Source organism: Callorhinus ursinus, unplaced genomic scaffold (genome assembly GCF_003265705.2).
Source record: "Callorhinus ursinus isolate GAN/ISIS: 27379988/994484 unplaced genomic scaffold, GSC_fseal_2.0 scaffold18, whole genome shotgun sequence".
NCBI classification, from domain to species: Eukaryota; Metazoa; Chordata; class Mammalia; order Carnivora; family Otariidae; genus Callorhinus; species Callorhinus ursinus.
This window is the reverse complement of record NW_027397080.1, coordinates 570,311-592,421: the sequence shown is the minus strand read 5'-3', so window position 1 is coordinate 592,421 and position 22,111 is coordinate 570,311. Positions and strand designations below refer to the sequence as shown.

Sequence of the window (22,111 nt, the reverse complement as noted above, 5' to 3'; positions counted from 1 at the left end):
AGAAAGTAAAACAATGGTTACCAAGAGTTAGGGGAAGGGGTGAATAGGGAGAATGCTAATATAACACCACAATGCATTAAGGTATAGTATATATGTATCTCTCCTATTCCACCATTACACACTGAGATTATGAACTCTTGAGGGTAAAACCATATCTTATTCATGTCCTTATTCCTGGTCCTACCATAATATCCAGCACAAAGATAACCCTCTAAACTTTAAAGCTGCAACAATAAAATGGGCTGCCTCAAAAGGAAGATGCTAGCTCCTGCTGACTGAAAGATCACATGGAAGTTCAATGACTCTGAAAAATGTTATGCAGGGAATTCCAACATCTGCAGAAACCCAGTTGAATGAGGTAGTATTAAAGATCCCTTCCAGCTGTAGGTCTCTAGCAGAAGAATTCTCACGGTGGCTGTGAGTGGGACCCCTTGCCAGCCTTTGTTCCTGAACAGCACTGCAACTTCAGGTAAGTAACGGAACTTTTGCAGGCTCTTTTCCTCATCCCAAGATACAAAAACTGTTGCTTTTAGTTAGTTGCATTTAGGAATCTAACCATGATAAAATAATGCCTTAGTGTGGGATTAAAACCATTTTTCAGGCGCACCTGGGTGGCTCAGTCCGTTAAGCATCTGCCTTCAGCTCAGGTCATGATCCCAGAGTCTCGGGATCGAGCCCCACATCGGGCTCCCTGCTCAGTGGGAAGCCTGCTTCTCCCTCTCCCACTCCCCCTGCTTGTGTTCCCTCTCTCGCTGTGTCTCTGTTAAATAAATAAATAAATAAAATCTTTAAAAAGAAAAAAACACACAAAACCATTTTTCAGATAAATGAGGGCATTCATTCTGTTAATAAATATTTATTAGGCATCCATTGTCTAATGCCTATCCATTACCACACACTGGAGTCTGGAAATGTAACAATGATTAAACGAAGTCCCCAATAGCAGAGAACTTAAATTCTAGTGGGGTGAGACCTACAAGGTGGGAAAGGAGAAGATACAGAAGTAGCCCATACAGAAAATTAAATTGAGGAAATATATATCCTCTAATAGCTACTTTGGACTGAGTGGTTGGGGAAGCCCTGAAGAGGTGGCAATGATGCAGAGATCTGAATGACAAAAAGGAAACAAAGATTCAAAGATCAGAAAGGCCTATTGCAAAGGCCCTGGGTCTGGAATAAGGCTTACTTGCCTGAGGTACTAAAAGGCTAGTGAGGTTGAACGTAGTGGGGGGAGGGAAGAGGGAAGAAATGAATGTAAGAAGTAGACCAAGTCCAGGTCAAATAGAGTTTCATAAGTTAGAATAAAATCCAAATTCTTTACCTTAAGTGCAGTAGGGAAACTCTTAAAAGAATTTTAAGCAAATGACTAATCAGACTCATACCTTAAAATGATCACTCTAGTTTCTGTGCAGAAAATGGTCAACAGGGGTGGGGAAGGTTAGAAATTGTAAGATGTTGAGAGGCCTGTCAGGAAATGACTGCAAAAAATCAAGCAAGATGATGGTGGCTTACTGTTGGGTGGGAGAGAAGTATGATGAGATTACAAATACAGATTTGGAGGTAAAGTTGGCAGGACTTGTTTAATGATGAATTTGGATGTGAAGATGAGGGGAAAGAGAGGGGGGGAAAAAGAGCTGTAACGTGAGTACTATAGAGATGGTGGTTCTATTTCTGGAAAAAAAAAAGTATATAGAAGAGAAACAGTTTGGGTAGGAGGAGTTGGGTTAGAAATCAAGAATTCTTCTTTGACCATGTTCAAATTAATATGTCCTCTAGTTATCTAAGTGGCAAAGTCAAGTAGGCAAGTGGATATATGCATGTAGAGTTCTGGAGGTCAGAGCTGGAGATGGGGTTTATGGATCATCAGCATGTAATTGCATATTAAAGCCGTGGAACAGGATAAGCTCACCTTGGGAGAACCAATACAGAGAAGAGAAGGAGGCCCAACTCCAAGCTTGGAACACTTAACATTTAGATATTGAGCAAAGAAATGGCTGGCCTAGAGTTAGGAAGAAAATCAGGAGAGTGTGATGTCACAACAGCCAAGACAATAAAATGTTTCTAGGAAGAAGTGCCTATGACTAATGCTGCTAAGAGGTCAGGTGAGGTAAGAAGAGAGAAGTGGTCATCGGTTTAGCAGTCCTTCTAAGAGTGGTAAGGACAGAAGCCTGACTGGAGCAGGGGGAAAAAATTGAGTCAAATGAATCATTACAGAACTTTGATTATTCCTCAACACAACTCAAGTTCCAAGGTATTAACTTCTTATAATGTCTTTACCAGAAACTCCAAATTTCTAGCATAAAATAAATGATTTTTCCTAAAGATAGTAGGCAGAAAGACAGAAAAGAGATAAATCTGGATCTGAACATATCCTCTGCCATTTACTAGCTATAGGTCTTTAGGAAAGTTTCTTAACCAGGTTAAGCTTCAGCTGCCTCATCTATAAAATGCAAATATTAATAATACCTACCTCAAAGGCTGTTGTGAGGAATAATAAGATATTGCGTGTAAAATGTGTAGTACAAGGGAGTTGTTATCGTTACTGTTTTCATTATATTTTTCTTTAGATAGTCCCTTTTTTAAAAATCACAGTACTTTATTACAATTAGACTATTTTAATTGTTAAAATTAAATGTAAAAATATCTGATGCAGTTCTCCTAATCTTTTAAAATATATGTCCCATCTTTGTAAATATAAAAGGTGATACATCCACCACTTAGGAAATTCTAATATGGATTCTACATCCATTCTACATGGATGGCATGATAGAGGATAAGAATTGCTTTATCTTCTACATAACCTCATCAGCCTAAACTATGTTAAGTTTTACTCTCTGAAGTCTCCATTGAGGAAAATAATAGGGTTATTAGAGGGGTGGATTCCCAACATATCATTAATAACCTCAGGCTGTGCCCATGACTTCTACTTCTCGCACAAGGTCAACAGTATAATTCTTCCTTCATAACTTACTTTTGGGGATTTTATTCCTACATAAAAATTAAAATTGTTGCCATCTTTACATAAGACATTTAAATATTTAACGTATGGAGAAACAACAGTTAGCCAAACAACTAAAAATTGTGTATCTAAATTAAGTAAAAATACTTTAAAATGTATAATCATTTAAATAAATACAAAAATCTCTGTATACCCAGAAATAAATAACGCTAGTAGAACACTAGTCAAAATGCTGAAAAATACTCACCGCAAAGTCAAAGTGTAATCCCCCTGCATTTTTGTTGAGGCATCTCTGACCAAGAACGTACCATCTGGCATATCCCGTAATTTGTCATTTACCTCCTCCCTGAAAAATAGAATTACAGGAAAAATGAAAAAAAAATTAATCATCAATTGTTCTCTTCAAATATTACTAAGGTTAGTTAGGAGGTGAGTATGTCTAAGGTCATAGAATGATAGGGGCCTTCACAGGTCATTTAATTCCTCCCCCTAGATATGATCTTTCTGTTTTGATTCTCAGTATTATGCAATCTAAGGAAGGGCTATTTGCTTTTTAAACTCTTCTAGATTTCAACCCGTCTGTAGGGGATAGTATTTCCATTAAGCCTTTAGGGCTTCCTTAGGCAGGTCTAAACTTGAAGGGTTTCAGGAAAAACCTGCAGCTGTTTAGAAAGAAGGTTGTGTTTAAGCAACAGTGGCAGCTGTGTCTCATCAGAGGGGGGGAAATTCACTAAGTTCACAACCTTTCAATATAATCTTCTCCAATTTGAATTTATACTGATGATAAATTCCTCCTGCAGAGTTGGTTTAGGACTTTAAGAAAAAACACTAGAACACTCAGGATATGGCAGGGCACAGAAGACTCTTGAGTTACAGACCCACAAGGTCTTAGAATATAAATTTAAATGGAATTTAAATATAATAGATCCTTTTATTGTATAATTATAACAAAAATTTTCTGATCCATTTTAATATAAAATATATTAAGTCTCCTTCAAAAACTTAAACATAAAATTACCATATGACTTAGAAATTCCACTTCAGGGTATGCACCCCAAAGAACTAAAAGCAGGGACTTGAGGGGCACCTGGGTGGCTCAGTCGGCTAAGCAGCCAACTCTTGATTTCAGCTCAGGTCATGATTTCAGAGTTGTGAAACCAAGCCCCATACGGGCTCCGCATTGGGCGGGGGGCCTACTTAAGATTCTCTCTCTCCCTCTGCCCCTCCCCCCTTAAAAATAATAAAGAAATAAAAATTAAAAAAATAAAAGCAGGGACTTGAATAAACATTTATACACCAATGTTCATGGCAACATTATTCACAATAGCCAAAAGCTGTAAACAATCCAAATGTTCAAAGCCAAATGTCCAGATGAATGAATAAAAATGTGGTATATACACATAATGGAATATTATTCAACCTTAAAGAGGAAGGAAATTCTGATACATGCTACAACATGGATGAACCTTGAAGACATAGTGCTAAGTGAAATATGCCAGTCACAAAAGGATAAATATTGTATGATTCCACTTATGTGAGGTACCTAGAGTAGTCAAATTCATAGAAACAGAAAGTAGGATGGTGGTTTCCCAGGGCTGGGGAGAATAGAAGGAAAAGGCAGTTAGTGTTTAATGAGTACAAAGTTTCGCTTTGGGGAAGATGAAATAGTTCCAGAGATGGATGATGGTGATGGTTGAACAATACTGTGAATGTACTTAATGCCACTGAACTGTACATTTAAAGATGGTTAAAATGGTAACAAAGGTAAAAAAAAAAAAAAGAAATGAGTGCCACTTTGGTAGTTGAAGAGAACAGACATGAGAAAGAGAAACACAAGCATATTGAAGAATACAGCATCAACCTTGAACTCAATTTGACAGAAATGGATAGGTCTTTTTTAAAACAAAATTCAAGAAAAACAAGAAATTTGAATATTCAAATTCAATATATGTTTTCCCTTCTCTAGGTTCAACATTTCCCAAAACGACATTTTACCTAAAAAGCATTCTACTGCTCTAGAGTCCCATTTCTCAAAATGAGGCATGTGAAGAGTGCATCAAAATCACCTAGGGAGGTTAAATGCAGATTCCTGGGCCACACCCCAATTGATTCTTGCGCATGCAAAGACTGTGGAACCATTGCCTTAGACACAGAAAGGTAAAGAAAATGAAGTACCTGTAACTATCTTTTTATAGAAAAACACACGTAGCTATCCTAAATCTTTTGTTTCATTTATTCAGAAATCTATCCTTAATACAGAATTAAAAGTAATAATCACACCTATAATTTAAAGATTTTCTTGTCATTTTCTTGTGGAAGGACAGCATTTAGAAACTTTTGAAGCGTTCTCACAATTTTTAAAATGGTAATTTTTAAATGACAACTAGTAGGGCACTTCTCAAAAATGATTTGTTTCTAAACTGCATTGAATTATAGTAGCATTCTAGTTACCTTGAAATATCCCCCCAGTACCATTCTGCATCCTGAAGAGAAACAGAACTGTCCTTCATTCCATTTGTAACGGCTGAAGTCATTGGCTTAGGTGGCTTTGGTGGAAGAGCTAGAAGAAAAATGAATATTATTTTGTAGATGTAAATTACTATTTGTTTTCTAATTTCCTCACTCAGGAACAGCTCATTAACCAATGTACATTAAGATTCAAATAATTATAAATTCAATAAAGTGTTATTTTATGTTAAATGTTAGCCAAAGAAGGAATCCTTCTAGAACTCTACCAATTACTGCCTAAAAGGTAAAATTTTCAAGCTACTTGGGTTTTTTTTCCTTCTTATAAAGTGCTAACTTTTAATTCTGAACAAATATCCAAAAAAAACTTCGTCATCTCTCAAAAGACAATGTGACGCCCCTTCACAAATAATTCAGTCCAACAGCCATTAAGTGAGACTGGTCACGATGGCCAAGAGTTGGTGTCAGAGCCCAAAGCAGGTGAAGGAGGATTATGTCCATATAGGAGGGCAGCAGCAGAGCACAGGATCTCAGAGCTTCAGGAGGGTGAGGAGGAGATCCTCACTGGTGCGGGCTGGCATGAGATGTTAAAGTGGAATGCAGGAAGAAGGGCAGTGGCACAGGGCCTGGGTGGCACAGAGTAGTGGAGACCGAGCCAATGAGGACACAGGCCTCAGAAGACGGACGGCATACCACCAGTACAATGGGACAGAGCCAGATAAGGGTGAAGAGCTTCTACTTGGGGAAGGGGAGGCTGAGAGGTACCAGGGGGAACGCAGCAATGGCTATAAGAGATTGGGTACATACAGAGACATAGATCAAATAAGTACAACTATTAAAAATAATAGGAACCAGGTTTCTCATAGTCTAAAAAGGAAGTTACAAATATGGAAAGGCAAAAAAAAACAAAATGATCCCTCTGGTTTGAACTGGAATTACAGCTATTGAGATGAACTCATGAAATTTTATAGAAAGATGAATTTTAATAGAAGTTTAATACAAAGAAATTTAATAGAAAGATATGTCTATACATATAGAGAATAAAACTATTCCCTAGCTCTGTCCCCTGAGAGGTCCTAGATGAGCAGCACCCCCAATATGCATAACTAGCACCCAGATCTTGGTTTTTGTTTGTTTGTTTTTGAAGGTTTTATTTATTTATTTGACACAGAGAGAGAGATAGCGAGAGCAGGAACACAAGCAGGGGAAGTGGCAGAGGGAGAAGCAGGCCTCCTGCCAAGCAGGAAGCCCAATGCGGGGCTCGATCACAGGAACCTGGGATCATGACCTGAGCCTGGCAAACACTGGAGAAGCCTGGCAAACACTACCTTAATCAAGTAATCAATCAAGTTAAAACCACCAGTAATGATAAAATCTTGGGCCTCCAATAGGATGCACTGAGAAGGACATTAATATCACTTCTGGGATATTCTTGCCAAATACGCATAAACTGAATTTAGTCATGAGGAAACATTAGACAAATCACAATTTAGAGACATTCTACAAAAAAACTGGCCTGTAATCTTCAAAACTGTCAAGGTCATGAAAATCAAGAAAGATTGAGGAACTGTTCCAGATTGAAAAAGACTAGAGAATCATGACAAATGCAATGTGTGATTCTGGGCTGGATCCTTTGTGTTATAAAGGATATTATTGGAACTTGAATGAAGCTGAGGATAAGATTGGTATTGTAATGCATCAACACTAATTTTCTGATTTTGTATCACAGTTATGTAGGAAAATGTTCTTATTGGTGGGAAATACATACAAACATGATCATTGCGGGGTATCATGTTGGCAACTTACTCTCAATGGTTCAAGAAAATAAGTTATTTGTATTGTACCTGCAACTTTTCTGTAAGTTTGAGATGGTTTCTGCATTTCTTTTAATTAACAAAAAAGTTAGAGACAATATGGGGGGAAGGGGAAAAATATGAATATGTTCTTCAAAAAGAAACTCTTTACTGTCAAATGTCCTTAACAAGGATGTCAAAAAATTCAATGGTAAAAGAATAGTCTTTTTAATAAATGGTGCTAGGACAAATGGTTACCTGTCAGATCCCCATATCATACCATATGCAAGAATTAATTCAAATGGATCAAAAACCTAAATGTAAGAGCTAAAACTGTAAACCTTTTTTTTTTTAAGATTTTATTTATTTATTTGCAGAGAGAGAATGAGAGAGAGTACAAGCAGGGCAAGCGGCAGGCAGAGGGAGAAGCAGGCTCCTCCTGGAGCAAGGAGCCTGATGCGGGACTCAATCCCAGGACCCTGGGCAAAAGGCAGATGCTTAACCAACCGAACCACCCAGGCATCCCAAAACTGTAAAAGTTTTTGAAGAAAATAGGCTTGAATCTTCATAACTTTGGACTAGGCACTGGTTTCTTAGATAGGAACCAAAAGCGCAAACTAAAGAAAAAAAACAGATAAACTGGATTTGATTAACATTAGAAATTTTTGTGCTTCAAATCACATCAGCAAGAAAGTGCAAAGACAACACACAGAATGGCAGAAAATCTTTGTAAATCATATATCTGATAAAGTTGAATCTAGAATACATAAAGAAGTCTTGTAACTTAATAAAAAGTCAAATAACTGAATTAAAAATGGGCACAGGATCTGAATAGACATTTCTCCAAAGAAGATATACAAATGGCCAACAAGCATATGAAAAGTTAATACCAGCCATCAAGGAAATGAAAATCAAAATCACAGTAAGATACTACACTTCAGGGGTGCCTGGGTGGCTCAGTCAGCTGAGCATCCAACTCTTGGTTTCAGCTCAGGCCTTGATCTCAGGGTCATGGGATCGAGCCCCGTGTGGCTCTCCACACTCCGCATGGAGTCGGCTTGGGATTCTCTCCCCACCCCCTGCCTCTCCCCTTGCTTGCTAGAGTGCTCTCTCTCTCTCCTTCAAACAAACAAAAAAAAGATACCACTTCACACCCACTAGGATGACTATACAGTTGACCCTTTGACAACAGGGGTTTGAACTGCATGCATGGGTCCTCTTACACACAGATTTTTTTCCCAATCAATACGTTAGAAAATTTCTTGGAGATTTGCAACAGTTTGAAAACCCTTGCAGACAAAGCACATAGCCTAGAAATATCAAAAAGCTTAAGAAAAAGTTAGATATATCATGAATGCATAAAATATATGTATATACTAGTCTATTTTATCATTTACTACCATAAAATATACACAAATCATAAAAAGTTAAAATGCATCAAAATTTTATGCAAACACATACAGACTGTACATGGCCCCATTTGCAGTTGAGAGAAATGTAAACAAAGGTAAAGATACAGTACTAAATCACAACTGCATAAAACTAACTGTAGTACATACTGTGCTACTATAATTTTGTAACCATCTCCTGTTGCTATTGCAATGAGCTCAAGTGTGTTCATCTCTCCAGTGAATTGTATATTGCAGTAAAAAGTAATCTCCCATGGTTTTTGCATATTTTTTGTGTTACCATAAACCTTGAATAACACCAGAGGACCTATACAAAGTGCCACTAGTGATACTGGAAGCTCCCAAGAAGCAAAGTCATGACATTACAAGAAAAAGTTGAATTGCTTGACTGAAGTCTGCAGTTGCCCGCCAGCCTAAGGACCATTGGTTTTTTGTTGTTGTTGTTCATTTGTTTTGTTTTGTTTTTTTAATGGAAATTTGTGAAACCATCCCTGCGGCTATGCCAGTATGTGCAAAAACCTTATACCTTTTAGGAAATACCTTTTTATCCTGTATTGAAAATGCAGCTTTTATGTGGGTGCAGGATTGCTGTAAGATACCTATAGACTCTAATATTATTCAAGAAAAAGCTAAGTCATTATATGACAACTTAAAGCAAAAGGAAGGTGAAGGATCTAAAACTGGAGAATTTAAACAGCATAGGATAGTTTGATAATTTTGAAAGAGGCTTTAAAAATGTCAAGATAGGGGGCGCCTGGGTGGCTCAGTCGTTAAGAATGTGCTTACAGCTCAGGTCAGGGTCCTGGGATTGAGCCCTGCATTGAGCCCACATCAAGCCCCACATCGGGCTCCCTGTTCGGTGGGGAGTCTGCTTCTCCCTCTCCAACTCCCCCTGCTTGTGTTCCCTCTCTCGCTATGTCTCTATCTGTCAAATAAATAAATAAAATCTTTAAAAATAAGTTAATTAATTAATTAATTAATTAAAAAACCAGCAGAAGCAGTTTCTGCCAACCAAGAGGCAGCAGACATGTTCCCAGGGGCCACTAAGAAAATCATGAAGAAGAAAGGATGTCTACTTGAACAGGTTTTTAATGCAGACAAAAGTGCCCTTTTCTGGAAAAAAAATGCCACAACGAACATTCATTAGTAAGAAAGAGAAGCAAGCACCAGGATTTAAGACAGGAAGGCATTAAAAAAAAAAAAAAAAGACAGGAAGGGATAGGCTAACTCTACCATTTTGCACAAATGCAGTCGGGTTTATGATCAGGACTGCCCTTATCTATAAAGTTGCTAGCCCCTGAGCCTTGAAGGGAACAAATAAACACCAGCTGCCAGTCTTTTGGTTATACAACAAGAAGGCCTGGACAACAAGAACCCTTTTTCTGGATTAGTTCCATTGATGCTTTTTGTCCCTGAAGCCAGGAAGTTATCTTGCCCTTTAAAGTTCTTTTGATACTGGACAATGTCCCTGACTATGCAGAACCCCACAAATGCAACACCAAAAGTATTAAAATGGTCTACTTGCCCCCAAACACATCTCTAAATCAGCCTTTAGATCAGGTGGTCATAAGGATCATTATACACAATACTCTTTGGAAAGGACTGTCACCGCTATGGAAGAGAACCCTGATAGAGAGAACATCATGAAAGTCTAGAAGGATTACATCACTAAAGATGCCATCACTGATAAAGAAAAAGCAGTGAAAGCCATCAAGCCCGAAACAATAAATTCCTGTTAGAGAAAATGGTGTCCAGGTGTTGTACATGATGACTTCACAGGATTTACAATAGAGCCAATCAAGGAAATCATGAAAGATTGTGGACATGGGGGGGGAAAAAAAGAAAAAGATGGGGAGTGAAGGGTTTCAAGATATGGATCTTGGAGAAATTCAAGAGCTAAGTGACATCACACCAGAGGAATTAACAGAAGACAACATGCTACTGAATGATGTCAGATGATAAGAAGGTGAAGAAGCAGTTCCAGAAAACAAATTGACATTAGACAGTCTGACAGAAGGGTTCCAAATACTCAAAACTGCTTTTCACTTCATTTAGGATATGGACCCCTGTATGATACAAGCACTGAAACAAAACAAATGGTGGAAGGATTGATACTGTATAGAACAGTTTTTTAGAAAAATCAAAAAGCAAAAATGTCAGTTAGAAATTACTACATATTTCCATAAAGTGACACCAAGCGTGATAGCATCTCCTGCCTCCCCTTCCATCTCCTCCACCTCTGCCGCCTCTGCTACCCCAAGACAGCAAGACCAACTCTTCCTCTTCCTCTTCAACCTACTCAACATGAAGACAATAAGGATGAAGATCTTATGATGATCCAATTCCTCTTAACAGCAAATAATCATCATACTGTATAGTATTATCTGTTGTACATGTGTCTTGATATGAAAATCTCATCTATATAGCAAGAACTGCATGAGACATTTTTGTCATCATTGCCAATCATATTGATGCTTCATTATCAATGCATGAATTGTTATATCTGCAAATATGAATTTTTTCACATTATCTTTTCATTTTTGATGTCTAGTGTTAGCTGTATGTATAACATCTTACAGTGTTTTGTATCATATCATATTGACGTAGGTACTGAAAGACAGATGATTCATTTTGTAAACAGACAACATAAACTTACACAATTGACAAATACAGTACTGTAAATGTATTTTCTCTTAATTTTCTTACTAACATTTTCTTTTCTCTAACTTGCCTTATGGTAAGAATACAGTATATAAATACATACAACGTATGTGTTAAACAACTGTTTCTGTTATCGGTAGGGCTTCTGGTCAACAGTAGGCTATTAGATAAGGTTTTGGGAAGTCAAAAGTTATATACAGATTTTGGACTACACGGGATTGGTGCTTCTAACTCCCACATTATTCAAAGGTAAACTGTAATCAAAAAGACAAGTGTTGGTGAGAATGTGGAGAAACTGGAACTCTCACTGCTGGAACTTTCCACTGCTGATGGAAGTATAAAATGATGCAACTGTTTTGAAAACAGTTTAGCAGTTCCTCAAAAAGTTAAACCTAGTCACCATATTACCCAGCAATTTCAATCCTAGTTATATATTCAAGAGAAATGAAACATACACCTACACAAAAATTTGTGTATGAATGTTTATAATAGCCAAAAAGTAGAAACAACCCAATATCCATCAACAGATGAATGGGTAAATAAAATGTGGTATATATCCATACAGTGGAATATTATTTAGCAGTAAAAAGGAATGAAATATTCTATAAAATGTATGCAACATGAAAACATTTAGGCTAAGTGAAAAGCCAGTCATAAAAGACCACATTAGATGATTCCACTATCCAGAACAGGCAAATTTACAGAGACAGAAAGTAAATTAATGGTTGCTGAGGGCTGGGGGTGGGATTAAAGAGGAAAAGGGACGGACAGCTAATGTGTGCAGAGTGGGGTAATAAAAACATTACAAAATTGTGGTGATGTTGCAAAACTGTGAATATACTAAAACCTACTGAATTATACACTGTAAGTGGGTGAATTGTATCCTATGTGAATTTTATCTCAATAAAGCTGTTATTTAAAAAAAAAACTATCAGGCTACTGAAATTACTACATGAGGGAAGAGCTTGCTATAATCCATACTTTTTTTCTAATGCTATTTATACCTATCTTGTTTGAAAAGGACTTGATGTGGCTTATAAAAAGTAGCTACAGTAGGACCTATAATTTTGCAAAATTTAAAATTCTTCTACTTATCCATTTTATAAGGATTAACAGTTTAAACTTATGCTATATAAAGCACTGTGCTAAGGCTATGAAAGGTCCAAGGACGTGTCTCCCGCACTCAAAAGAACATATCTACCGGGAACGACATATAGAAACACCTAACCATAACACTCAGCAGAACGAAGTAAATACTATAATAAAGGTAAAAGCAAAGTGTAATGGAAACCCAGCAAACAGACCAATTGATTCCCTCCTGTGGAAACTTTAATTCAAACACTAAGCTTCTCAAACCTAGTCCTCAGTGAACTGAGTGCCATGACCAGCAGGGCCCAACAAGAACCAATATACCTCCTTGAGTTAGCAGTGGGTTACAACCTAATCACCAAAAGGAATCACAGAGACCTGGTGTTAGCTATATCCCTTCTCTGGAGACACTCTCTACTAAATTGAGTTGACCACGCTGCATGGGAAGATGCTATTTATGGATAATAATAGTTCACTGGTAGCTCTATCACCAACAAACATATAATGACCATTTCATCTATTACAAAGGGCTGCTCAGAGCTTCCTTGTATCTTTTCTCATCTGCAGAAATAAGAATGAAATGGTGTTCCTAAAACAACACAACTACAATGAACTATAAGATCTGAAATGAGTACAATACTGGCCTATTTATACATTCTTATCTATCATCATTCTATACATATATTAAACAAATAATTATTGAATACCTATGTTCTAAAAGCTGGGAATAACAGCAATAAACTAGATAGACACAGTCCCTATACTTAAGGACTCTACAGTCCAAAAGGATGAATTTCAAGGTAATTCATTATTCCTAAAATCATGAGTATGTTCAAATTTAGCTCCACTAAACTAGAGTCTTCAAACTAAGTGTTTTGATTTCTCTGGTATTTGATCCCCAATTCCATGAAAATTGCAGAATTTACTAAACAAATAAAAATTTATCTTAACCTTTTAATTATATGGATAAGCAGATTTGTATCCATATGTTGCTTCCAGATTATATTATAAATAAGGTTAAAAAATTCCAAATCACATATATTTTAAGTAGGTCAAGTGCAACATAGTAAGAAAAGCTAATTAGGGTACATTAATTATCTTTCAACCATTTGACAAGGTAGTCCTCACGGGGTGAGGACTTAAGCGCTGAGTAATGTTAAATGCACCTGAACAAATATCTTCCTCAATAAGTATCTGTAAAATACCTAGAACTTTTGTTTCTGTTTAGTAGATGATATAAAGGATTTCTCTTGGGCGCCTGGGTGGCTCAGTCGGTTAAGCGTCTGCCTTCACCTCAGTCATGATCCCAGGCTCCTGGGATTGAGTCCTGCGTTGGGCTCCCTGCTCAGCAGGGACCCTGCTTCTCCTCCGCCTCTGCCTCTCTCTCTCTCTCTCTCTCATGAATAAATAAAATCTTTTTTTTTAAAGATTTTATTTATTTATTTGAGAGAGAGAGAATGAGAGAGAGAGAGCATGAGAGGGAAGAGGGTCAGAGGGAGAAGCTGACTCCCTGCTGAGCAGGGAGCCCGATGTGGGACTCGATCCTGGGACTCCAGGATCATGACCTGAGCCCGGAGGCAGTCACTTAACCAACTGAGCCACCCAGGTGCCCATGAATAAATAAAATCTTAAAAAAAAAAAAAAAGGATTTCTCTTTCCATTTTCAGACACTATATTACAAGTTTTCAAAAATCAACAATACACAATGATTGTTAAATTCAGTTTTATTATGTAGATATATGAACATATACACACAAATACATGTGTGTTATTGTGCACATGTGTGTATATATATGCATAAAGACATCTGGAAAAATACAGAAACAATACTCTATATAACAGGGATGGGGGAGCAGCACAGGAGAGCACTTTATGTGTGTATGTTTCCTTTATGTATGTTTTAACAAAAACAAAAATGATGGTTATGAGTAATATTTCATTTTAATCCATTGTGTTTTCCAACTTAGAGAAACTTTCAAAAATTCACTTTGGTATTTTCTTTTTAAAGATTTTATTTATTTATTCAAGAGAGAGAGAGAGAGCACAGGCAGGGGGAGCAGCAGAGGGAGAGGGAAAAGAAGACTCTCTCCTAAGCAGGGAGCCCAATGTGGGGCTTGATCCCAGGACCCTGAGATCATGATCTGCGCTGAAGGCAGACGCTTAACCGAATGAGCCACCCAGGAACCCACTTTGGTATTTTTTAATTAAGGAAAGTATTCAGGCGCTACAGCACTGTAAAAAGATTACTTCTTTAGTCGTAATCTACAAACAATCTATAAAGTATCATATCAAAGTTAAATGTACTGAAGTTGACAACTGTGGTAACTGTGGAATGTAAAGGAACATTCCTATTCTTAGGAAATATATATTAAGGTATTTAGGGGTTAAGGGCCAGGATGATTGTAACTTATTTGCATAGTTGAGAAAAAAGCAGTATGACTTTATATAAAGAGAGAACATGAATGATAAAAAAAATGGAATAAAATGTTAACAAGTGAACCTGATTGTTCTTTGTATTCTTATTTTTGAAACTTTTCTGTAAGTTTGAAATTATTTCCAAATAAAATATTTAATTAAAAAAATTAAGAATCAGAGTTAGGTACATATTAAAACCAGGGAGGAGGGGCGCCTGGGTAGCTCAGTCGGTTAGGTATCTGCCTTCAGCTCAGGTCATGATATCAGGGTCTTGGGATCGAGCCCCGTGTCAGGCTCCCTGCTCAGCAGAGAGCCTGCTTCTCTCTCTCTGTGTGTCAAATAAATAAATAAAATCTTTAAAAAAAAATAAAAATAAAACCAGAGAGGAATGGCAGATCTCAGCCCTTATAGTCCATGCTAGGGTTTGACTTTATAAGGATGGCTTTAAATAAAAAATGGAAGAAAAAAGGCTAAAACAACATTTGAATGTAGGTCTCCAGTCTGTGCCAGGGGGAGAAGAGGCACACCTAAGTATATAAGCAATCAGAGAGAGTGTCAAGCCTTTTGATTCCAAGTACCACAAAACCAGGAGCCAGCTATATATCCCTCATTTCAGGGTGAAGTTTTAACCAACATTCTGTCTGAAACTCTGACCAAAGACTTTCTTAATTCTGTAACCCAAATATATATCACAGTGCCCAGTACACAGTACACACAATAAATATGTTCATTCAACAGTGCTGATCTACTTATTCTAGGCCTTTGTCTCCTCCATCCATAAAATAGGGCTAGAGTAGTATCTACATGGTATGAGAATTAAATGATTCAATATATGTAAACTTAAAACAGTATATGACATACAGCAATCAATAAATATTAGCTGTTAAATACAGGTGCTAGACTAGGTGTCAAAGATAGTAACAAGACAGTCCAGTGGGCAATTTAAATAAGTAAAACATATAATTACCGTGCTATGGTTAAACACAGTAAAAGTATTTTTAAAGTATATCCTAAAAGGTAAATAGTATAGTATATGATTTGTATCTCAATTTTTAAAGAAGAATTTATGTATTTATTTGACAGAGAGAGACTGAGAAAGAGAGAGATCACAAGTAGGGGGGAAGGGCAGAGGGAGAAGCAGACTCCCTGCCGAGCAGGGAGCCCAATGCGGGGCCTGATCCCAGGACCCTGGGATCATGACCTGAGCCAAAGGCAGAGGCCTAACCGACTGAGCCACCCAGGCGCCCCTGATTTATATCTCAATTTTAAACAAAAAGAGAGATGGGAGCCCCTGGGTGGCGCAATTGGTTGGGCGCCCACTCTTGGTTTTGGCTTGGGTCATGATCTCAGGGTTGTGAGACTGAGCCCAGCATCGGGCTCCACAGGAGTCTGCTTGAGATTCTCTCTCTCCCTCTGTCCCTCCCACCCACTCTCTCTCAAATAAATAAATCTTTAAAAAAAAAGAGAGAGAGACAGAAAGAATAGGATGCCATGGAGCACAAAATAAGGGCACTGAATCTTGAGAGAGTCAAGGAAGACAAGATAGTGTCCCAGACTAAAGGAACAGCATGTATATCCAAAAAAAAAAAAAAAAGCCCAAGAGAAAATTTAAAGAAATGCCTGAAACATGGAGAATTACAAGGTGGGGAATAGTGGAAGTTCCTTTTAGCCACTTGTCATTTACTGTGTTCTCACCCCAATGTAGCCACCTCCCCACTAAACCATCTCCTCATTGCTCATTATTCCATTGTTTTCTGGGGCTTCCTCCTTGATCATTCTCCCTAGATTGTAATAAAACTATTTTATAATTTCAATATCTTCCCAGAAAGTGTATTTTCCCCACTTCCTAGCCTACTCTGAAATCTGGCTCTTCCTGAAGAACACCACTAATCTTACAGCCCTTACAGCCCTTACACTAATCTTACTGCTCTTAGAAGGTTGCTCATTTTCCCACACCTCATGTACTCTGGGCCTCTGTTCTTCCTTAGCTCTCAATTTTCCTAGAAGGCCCTTTCTTCCTTCATCCACACCTTAAAACTGATATTTCCTTGATCCACTTTTTACTCTGTACTTGTGTCTACTCCCATAGCAACAAATAATACCTATACTCTGATCCCAAAATAGTATTCCTAACTACAGAATCTTTTCTAAATATCTGAGTGTCCAACAGAAGACACCTAATATGTGTCAAGCACTGTGCCAGGCACAGTGAATTAGACCAATGCATCTCACATTTTAATAAATTATAAGTAACCTAGGGATCTTATAAAAATGTAGAATAAAGGGGCACCTGGGTGGCTCAGTCATTAAGCATCTGCCTTCAGCTCAGGTCATGATTCCAGGGTCCTGGGATCAAGCTCCACATCGGGCTTCCTGCTCAGCAGGAAGCCTGCTTTCCCCTCTCCCACTCCCCCTGCTTGTGTTCCCTCTCTCACTGTCTCTCTGTGTCAAATAAATAAACGCTATCTTAAAAAAAATGTAGAATATGGTTTGCTAGGTATGGGCTGGGGCCTGGAATTCTGCATTTCTATCAAGCTTCCAGGTTATATCGATACTGTTGGTCCGAACTTTGAGTAGCAAGAAGCTTACAGAGCTCTCTCTTTGGAAAGCTTCTATGGGATTAAAAAAAAAAAAAAAAATTAGGCAAGTAGATTACAATAGCTAAAATGCAGTTGATTTAATACATGTCATTCTTTACTACCTCTAACATCATTCCAAATTGGCAATAAAATATATTTTCTTTTTTTTTTTTTTAAAGATTTTATTTATTTATTTGACAGAGAGATACACAGCGAGAGAAGGAACATAAGCAGGGGGAGAGGCAGAGGGAGAAGCAGGCTTCCCGCTGAGCAGGGAGCCCAATGTGGGACTCAATCCCAGGACCCTGGGATCATGACCTGAGCCAAAGGCAGACACCCAATGACTGAGCCACCCAGGCACCCCAATAAAATATATTTTCAACGGTACAAACACACAATAGCAAAGAGATGAGGAGAGGAAACAACAGCAGGTGATAGCAACAAAACTTTAATACAGAAAAAACAAACAGATGAATTTGACTTGGTAGAGTGCAAAAATTGAAACCTAAGCCTGAAAAGAGAAATGAAAAGAGAAAGTCTAATTTAAAAAACAATCTAATTCGTACCACTGTACTCTGGGAAGCCAGAAATTGAAGGCACAACACATCTCTGAAGGGAGGATTGAGTGATGGGGCCATAACCTGAAGAACCGGCTGACAGTCTACAGAAAGAACAGTTGAACTAGTTCTCCACCCCAAACCCCAAGCAACCAGTCAAATACCCCTCCTCCACCCCACACACAAAGGCTGCCTGCCAACTTATCGATCCAGAGAAACAATTAGAGAGGCTCTGTTCCCTGAGGAACACCAACCACAGCTAGGACTAAGGGTAACTCCTTTATTGAAATAGCAGAATTAAGGAAAAGACAGATGTCCCAACTCCCTTCACCACCTCAGTTCTTTGAACACTGAACCACCAAGCTTATATTCCCAGGGAGGAGTCAGGGAGACTATTCTCTGGGGAAACTGACAAGAATTCAAAAAAGACCTAAAAATATGGGTATTTGGGGGTTACCAATGAAAAAGATATTCACCATCTTATCAACTTTCAGTGAAGGCCTCCAATTAACACAGCCTGACCACTGACATGGAGTTTCCAAACAGCTTTTCAGTATATCATTCTTAAATAAAAACAAACCCTTTAAAAAAGAAGGAAGTTCTGACACATCCTATAACATGGAGGAATCTTGAAGACATGTCACAAAAGGACAGAAAAGCCAGTCACAAAAGGACAAATACTGTGTGATTTCTCTTATATGAGGTAGCAAGACTAGTCCAGTTCAGAGACAGAAAGCAGAATGGTGGCTGCCAGAGGCTGGGGGAAGGGGAATGGGAAGTTAGTTTAACAGGTGCAGAATTCCAGTTAGGAAAGATGAAAAAGGTCTGGAGATGAATGATAGTTATGGTTACACAACAATGTGAAAATGTACTTAATGCCAAAGAATTCTACACTTAAAAAGTATTAAAATGATAAATTTTATGTTATGTATATTTACCACAATTTTTAAAAAAGAACCAGAGGACATTAAAAGAAAGCTATCAAAATTAAAGAAAACCAAAACCAAACAAAACAAAGGAACTTAAAAGTAAACAAAGAATTCAAGGAGAAGAAAACAGACACGCAAAAAAGTATAACATCCTCAGGAAAGGAAATATTGCATCTATGAAATACAAACAAGATCTATAATAAATTAACATTAAAGAACAAGAGCCCTTACATATTAAAATTACAATAGAGGTTTAAAAAAAAAAACTCAACTGACAAGGTGGCAAATAATGTTGAGGAAATTTCCTAAGAAGTACAAAAAAAAGAGAAAGTAATGAAAACAGAAAATAAAATAATTAGGGGATAAACCCAGAAGACCGAACATTGAACTAACAGAAGTTCTAGAAAGCAGAAAGAAACTTTTAAAATAAATATAAGAAAAAATGTTCAGAAATGAAGGACATAGATTTCCAGAATAAAAATCCACACTAAAGGGGCTCCTGGGTGGCTCAAGCAGTTAAGTGGTTGTCTTCTGCTCAGGTCATGATCCCAGGGGTCTTGGGATCAAGCCCTGCACCAGGCTCCCTGCTCAGCAGGGAGTCTGCTTCTCCCTCTCCCTCTGCCTCCCACCGCTCATTCTCTCTCTCTCTCTCTCATTCTCAAATAAATAAAATCTTAAAAAAAAAAAAAGTCCACACATAATGAATGAAAAATACCCGCATCAAAGTACATCTCTGTGGAAAATCACATCAGGGATAAAGAGATAGTTCTAAAAATCTATCATAAGAGGGGGAAAAAAAAAGTCACAAAGGACTAAGGCCTGGAATGTCTTTGAGTTCCTCAACAGCAAGGCTGGAAACTAAAAACACTGGAGAAAAACCTTTGCATTTGATGGCAAATGATTTTTCTACCTAAAATTATATATCCTGTCAAATTATCAATTATATGAGGGTAGAATTAACATTTTCAGACATACAAGTTCTCAAGCTACTTATAACCTATCTCTTGGAATCCTTTCTTAGGAAGCTCCTGAATGGGGGTGTCTGGGTGGCTCAGTCGGTTAAGTGTCTGCCTTTGGCTCAGGTCATGATCCCAGGGTCCTGGGATCAAGTCCCACATCGGGCTCTCTGCTCGGCTTCTCCCTCTCCTTCTGCCTGCCGCTCTGTCTACTTGGGATCCCTCTCTGTGTCAAATAAATAAATAAAATCTTTAAAAAAAAAAAAAAGGAAGCTCCTGAATGATGTGCTCTAGGAAAATGAAGAGATAAACCTAGGAATGAAAAGATGGTATAGGATTCAGGAAAATGGATGCCAATACTAAGACAAAAGGAGAATGGATGCCAATGCTAAGGAGAAAAGCAAAGGCAATCCCCAGGGTAATGGTGAACAGCAGTACTAGGATGACAGTTGTAAATAATAGTTGGGATTCCAGCAATAGAATGAAGGGCAACTTAGCAAGTTGAAGGGGGAAAAAAATGGAAATAATTATCTAATGTTTAACCATACTGAGATGAGTTTTATAGTTCTGTCACAGAGTATGGGGATAATACTGTCATAAGTACCTTTAAAAATCAGGCAATTATTAATTTCAAAAAATTATATAAGAAGATGTAATCATAATATACTACTGGTTGTATGCACTGTTTACATGATCATAACATGTAAATACTGAAAGATAATTTAAGGAGCACCTGGCTGGCTCAGTCAGTAGAACCTGAACTCCTAATCTCAGGGTTGTAAATCTGAGCCCCCCTTTGGGTGTAGAATACTTAAAAATAAAATCTTAAAAAAAAAAAGGTTAATTTAAGAAACAATTATAATTGTCATATATTAAAAAAATGGGCAAAGAAGAACATGTAAAGCATAAGAGAACTAAATCCCCATCTGCCTTAGAAGGAATCAATAATATCAAAAAGTGAAAAAATTTTTTAAAAAGTGTAAGCACATTATGAAAAATAGGGAGGTAGAAACCAGAAGAAAAAACTAAAATAGTTAAATGTTAGCACTGTAGATTAGAAATTGGGGATAGAGAGGGTAGATCAGGGAACTGCTGTTTTTTTGGGGGGGTTCCCACTATAAACCTTGAAGTATCTTTTGACTTTTTAAACTATGAACTTATATTGTTTTAATGAAAATAAAAATCAGGGGCACCTGGGTGGCAGAGTCGGTTAAGTATCTGACTCTTGGTTTCAGCTCAGGTCGTGTGTAATCTCAGGGTCAAGAGATTGAGCCCAGCATCAGGCTCCACACTCAGTGTGGAGTCTGCTTGAGATTCTCTCTCCCTCTCCTTCTGCCCCTCCTGCTCGTGCTCTTTCACAAATAAATCTTTAAAAAGAAAAATCAAATTAAAAGAAACGGTTTAATCTGATTCTGGCACTTAAAATCGATTTGGGAAATTATCTCACCTCTCTAGCCTTCGCTTCAATGGTATGCTAAAGCCACCTCATATAGGCTAGCAAAAGATGATACATTTTCAGGAATTTTGCAAGCCAAGGTTATATGCAATCATTAAAAATTAAGTGCACAATGAAGTTATATTAAAGATAAAGATGGGGTGCCTGGCTGGCTCAGTCAGTAGAGCATCTAACTCTTGATCTGGGGGTCATGAGTTTGAGCCACCCCACATTGGCTGTAGAAATTACTTAAAAGAAGAGGGGGAACCTTGGTGGCTCAGTTGGTTAAATGTCTGACTTCAGTTCAGGTCATGATCTCAGGGTCCTGGAATTGAGCCCCACATCAGGCTCCTCGCTCAGCAGGAATTCTGCTTGTCCCTCTGTCCTTCCCCCTCTGCTCATGCTTGCTCTCGCCCAAATAAATAAAATCTTTTAAAAAAAGAAAAAGAAAGAAAAAAGGTAATAAACAGTCAAAATTCATTACTTCATTAATATTTTACTGTTTTATTTACCTAACTAAAACTGTTATATTTATATAGCAGAAATACTTTGTGCTAATGCACATCTCTTTCAAACTCTTCATTCAAAATAACACATTGGTAGCTTAAAATCAGCCACAGTGGGAGTATTTACACTTCAGAAACCAGCAAATGCTACAAGTCGGAGATTGATTTATTGTTGTATTTATTATCTACCAGGGGTCAGCAAACTATGGCCCTCTGCCTGTTTTGTACAGTGCAAAGAATGGTTTTTATATTTTTTAATGGGTGGACACACACACACAAACACAGAATATGCAACAGAGACCATTATGTGAGCTACAAAGCCTGAAGTATTCACTATCTGGCTCTCTACCAAAAAAA

At 37.7% G+C, this 22,111-nt stretch overlaps 1 protein-coding gene across 4 annotated transcripts in view; it reads right to left on the bottom strand.

Moving 5' to 3' along the window:
• The window catches only part of PIK3R3 (phosphoinositide-3-kinase regulatory subunit 3), a 159,281-nt gene that overhangs the window by 40,640 nt on the left and 96,530 nt on the right, over nucleotides 1–22,111 (bottom strand). For 3 of the 4 annotated variants that reach the window (XM_073902694.1, XM_073902695.1, XM_025856461.2), the window contains exons 2-3: nucleotides 5,411–5,519; nucleotides 3,207–3,305 (exon numbers count right to left, since the gene is read on the bottom strand). In XM_073902694.1, the coding sequence (XP_073758795.1) occupies nucleotides 3,207–3,305; nucleotides 5,411–5,493 (182 nt within the window). In that variant the 5' untranslated portion in view covers nucleotides 5,494–5,519. The remainder of the gene's footprint in view (nucleotides 1–3,206; nucleotides 3,306–5,410; nucleotides 5,520–22,111) is intronic. The other variant, XM_073902696.1, reaches the window with a different exon arrangement.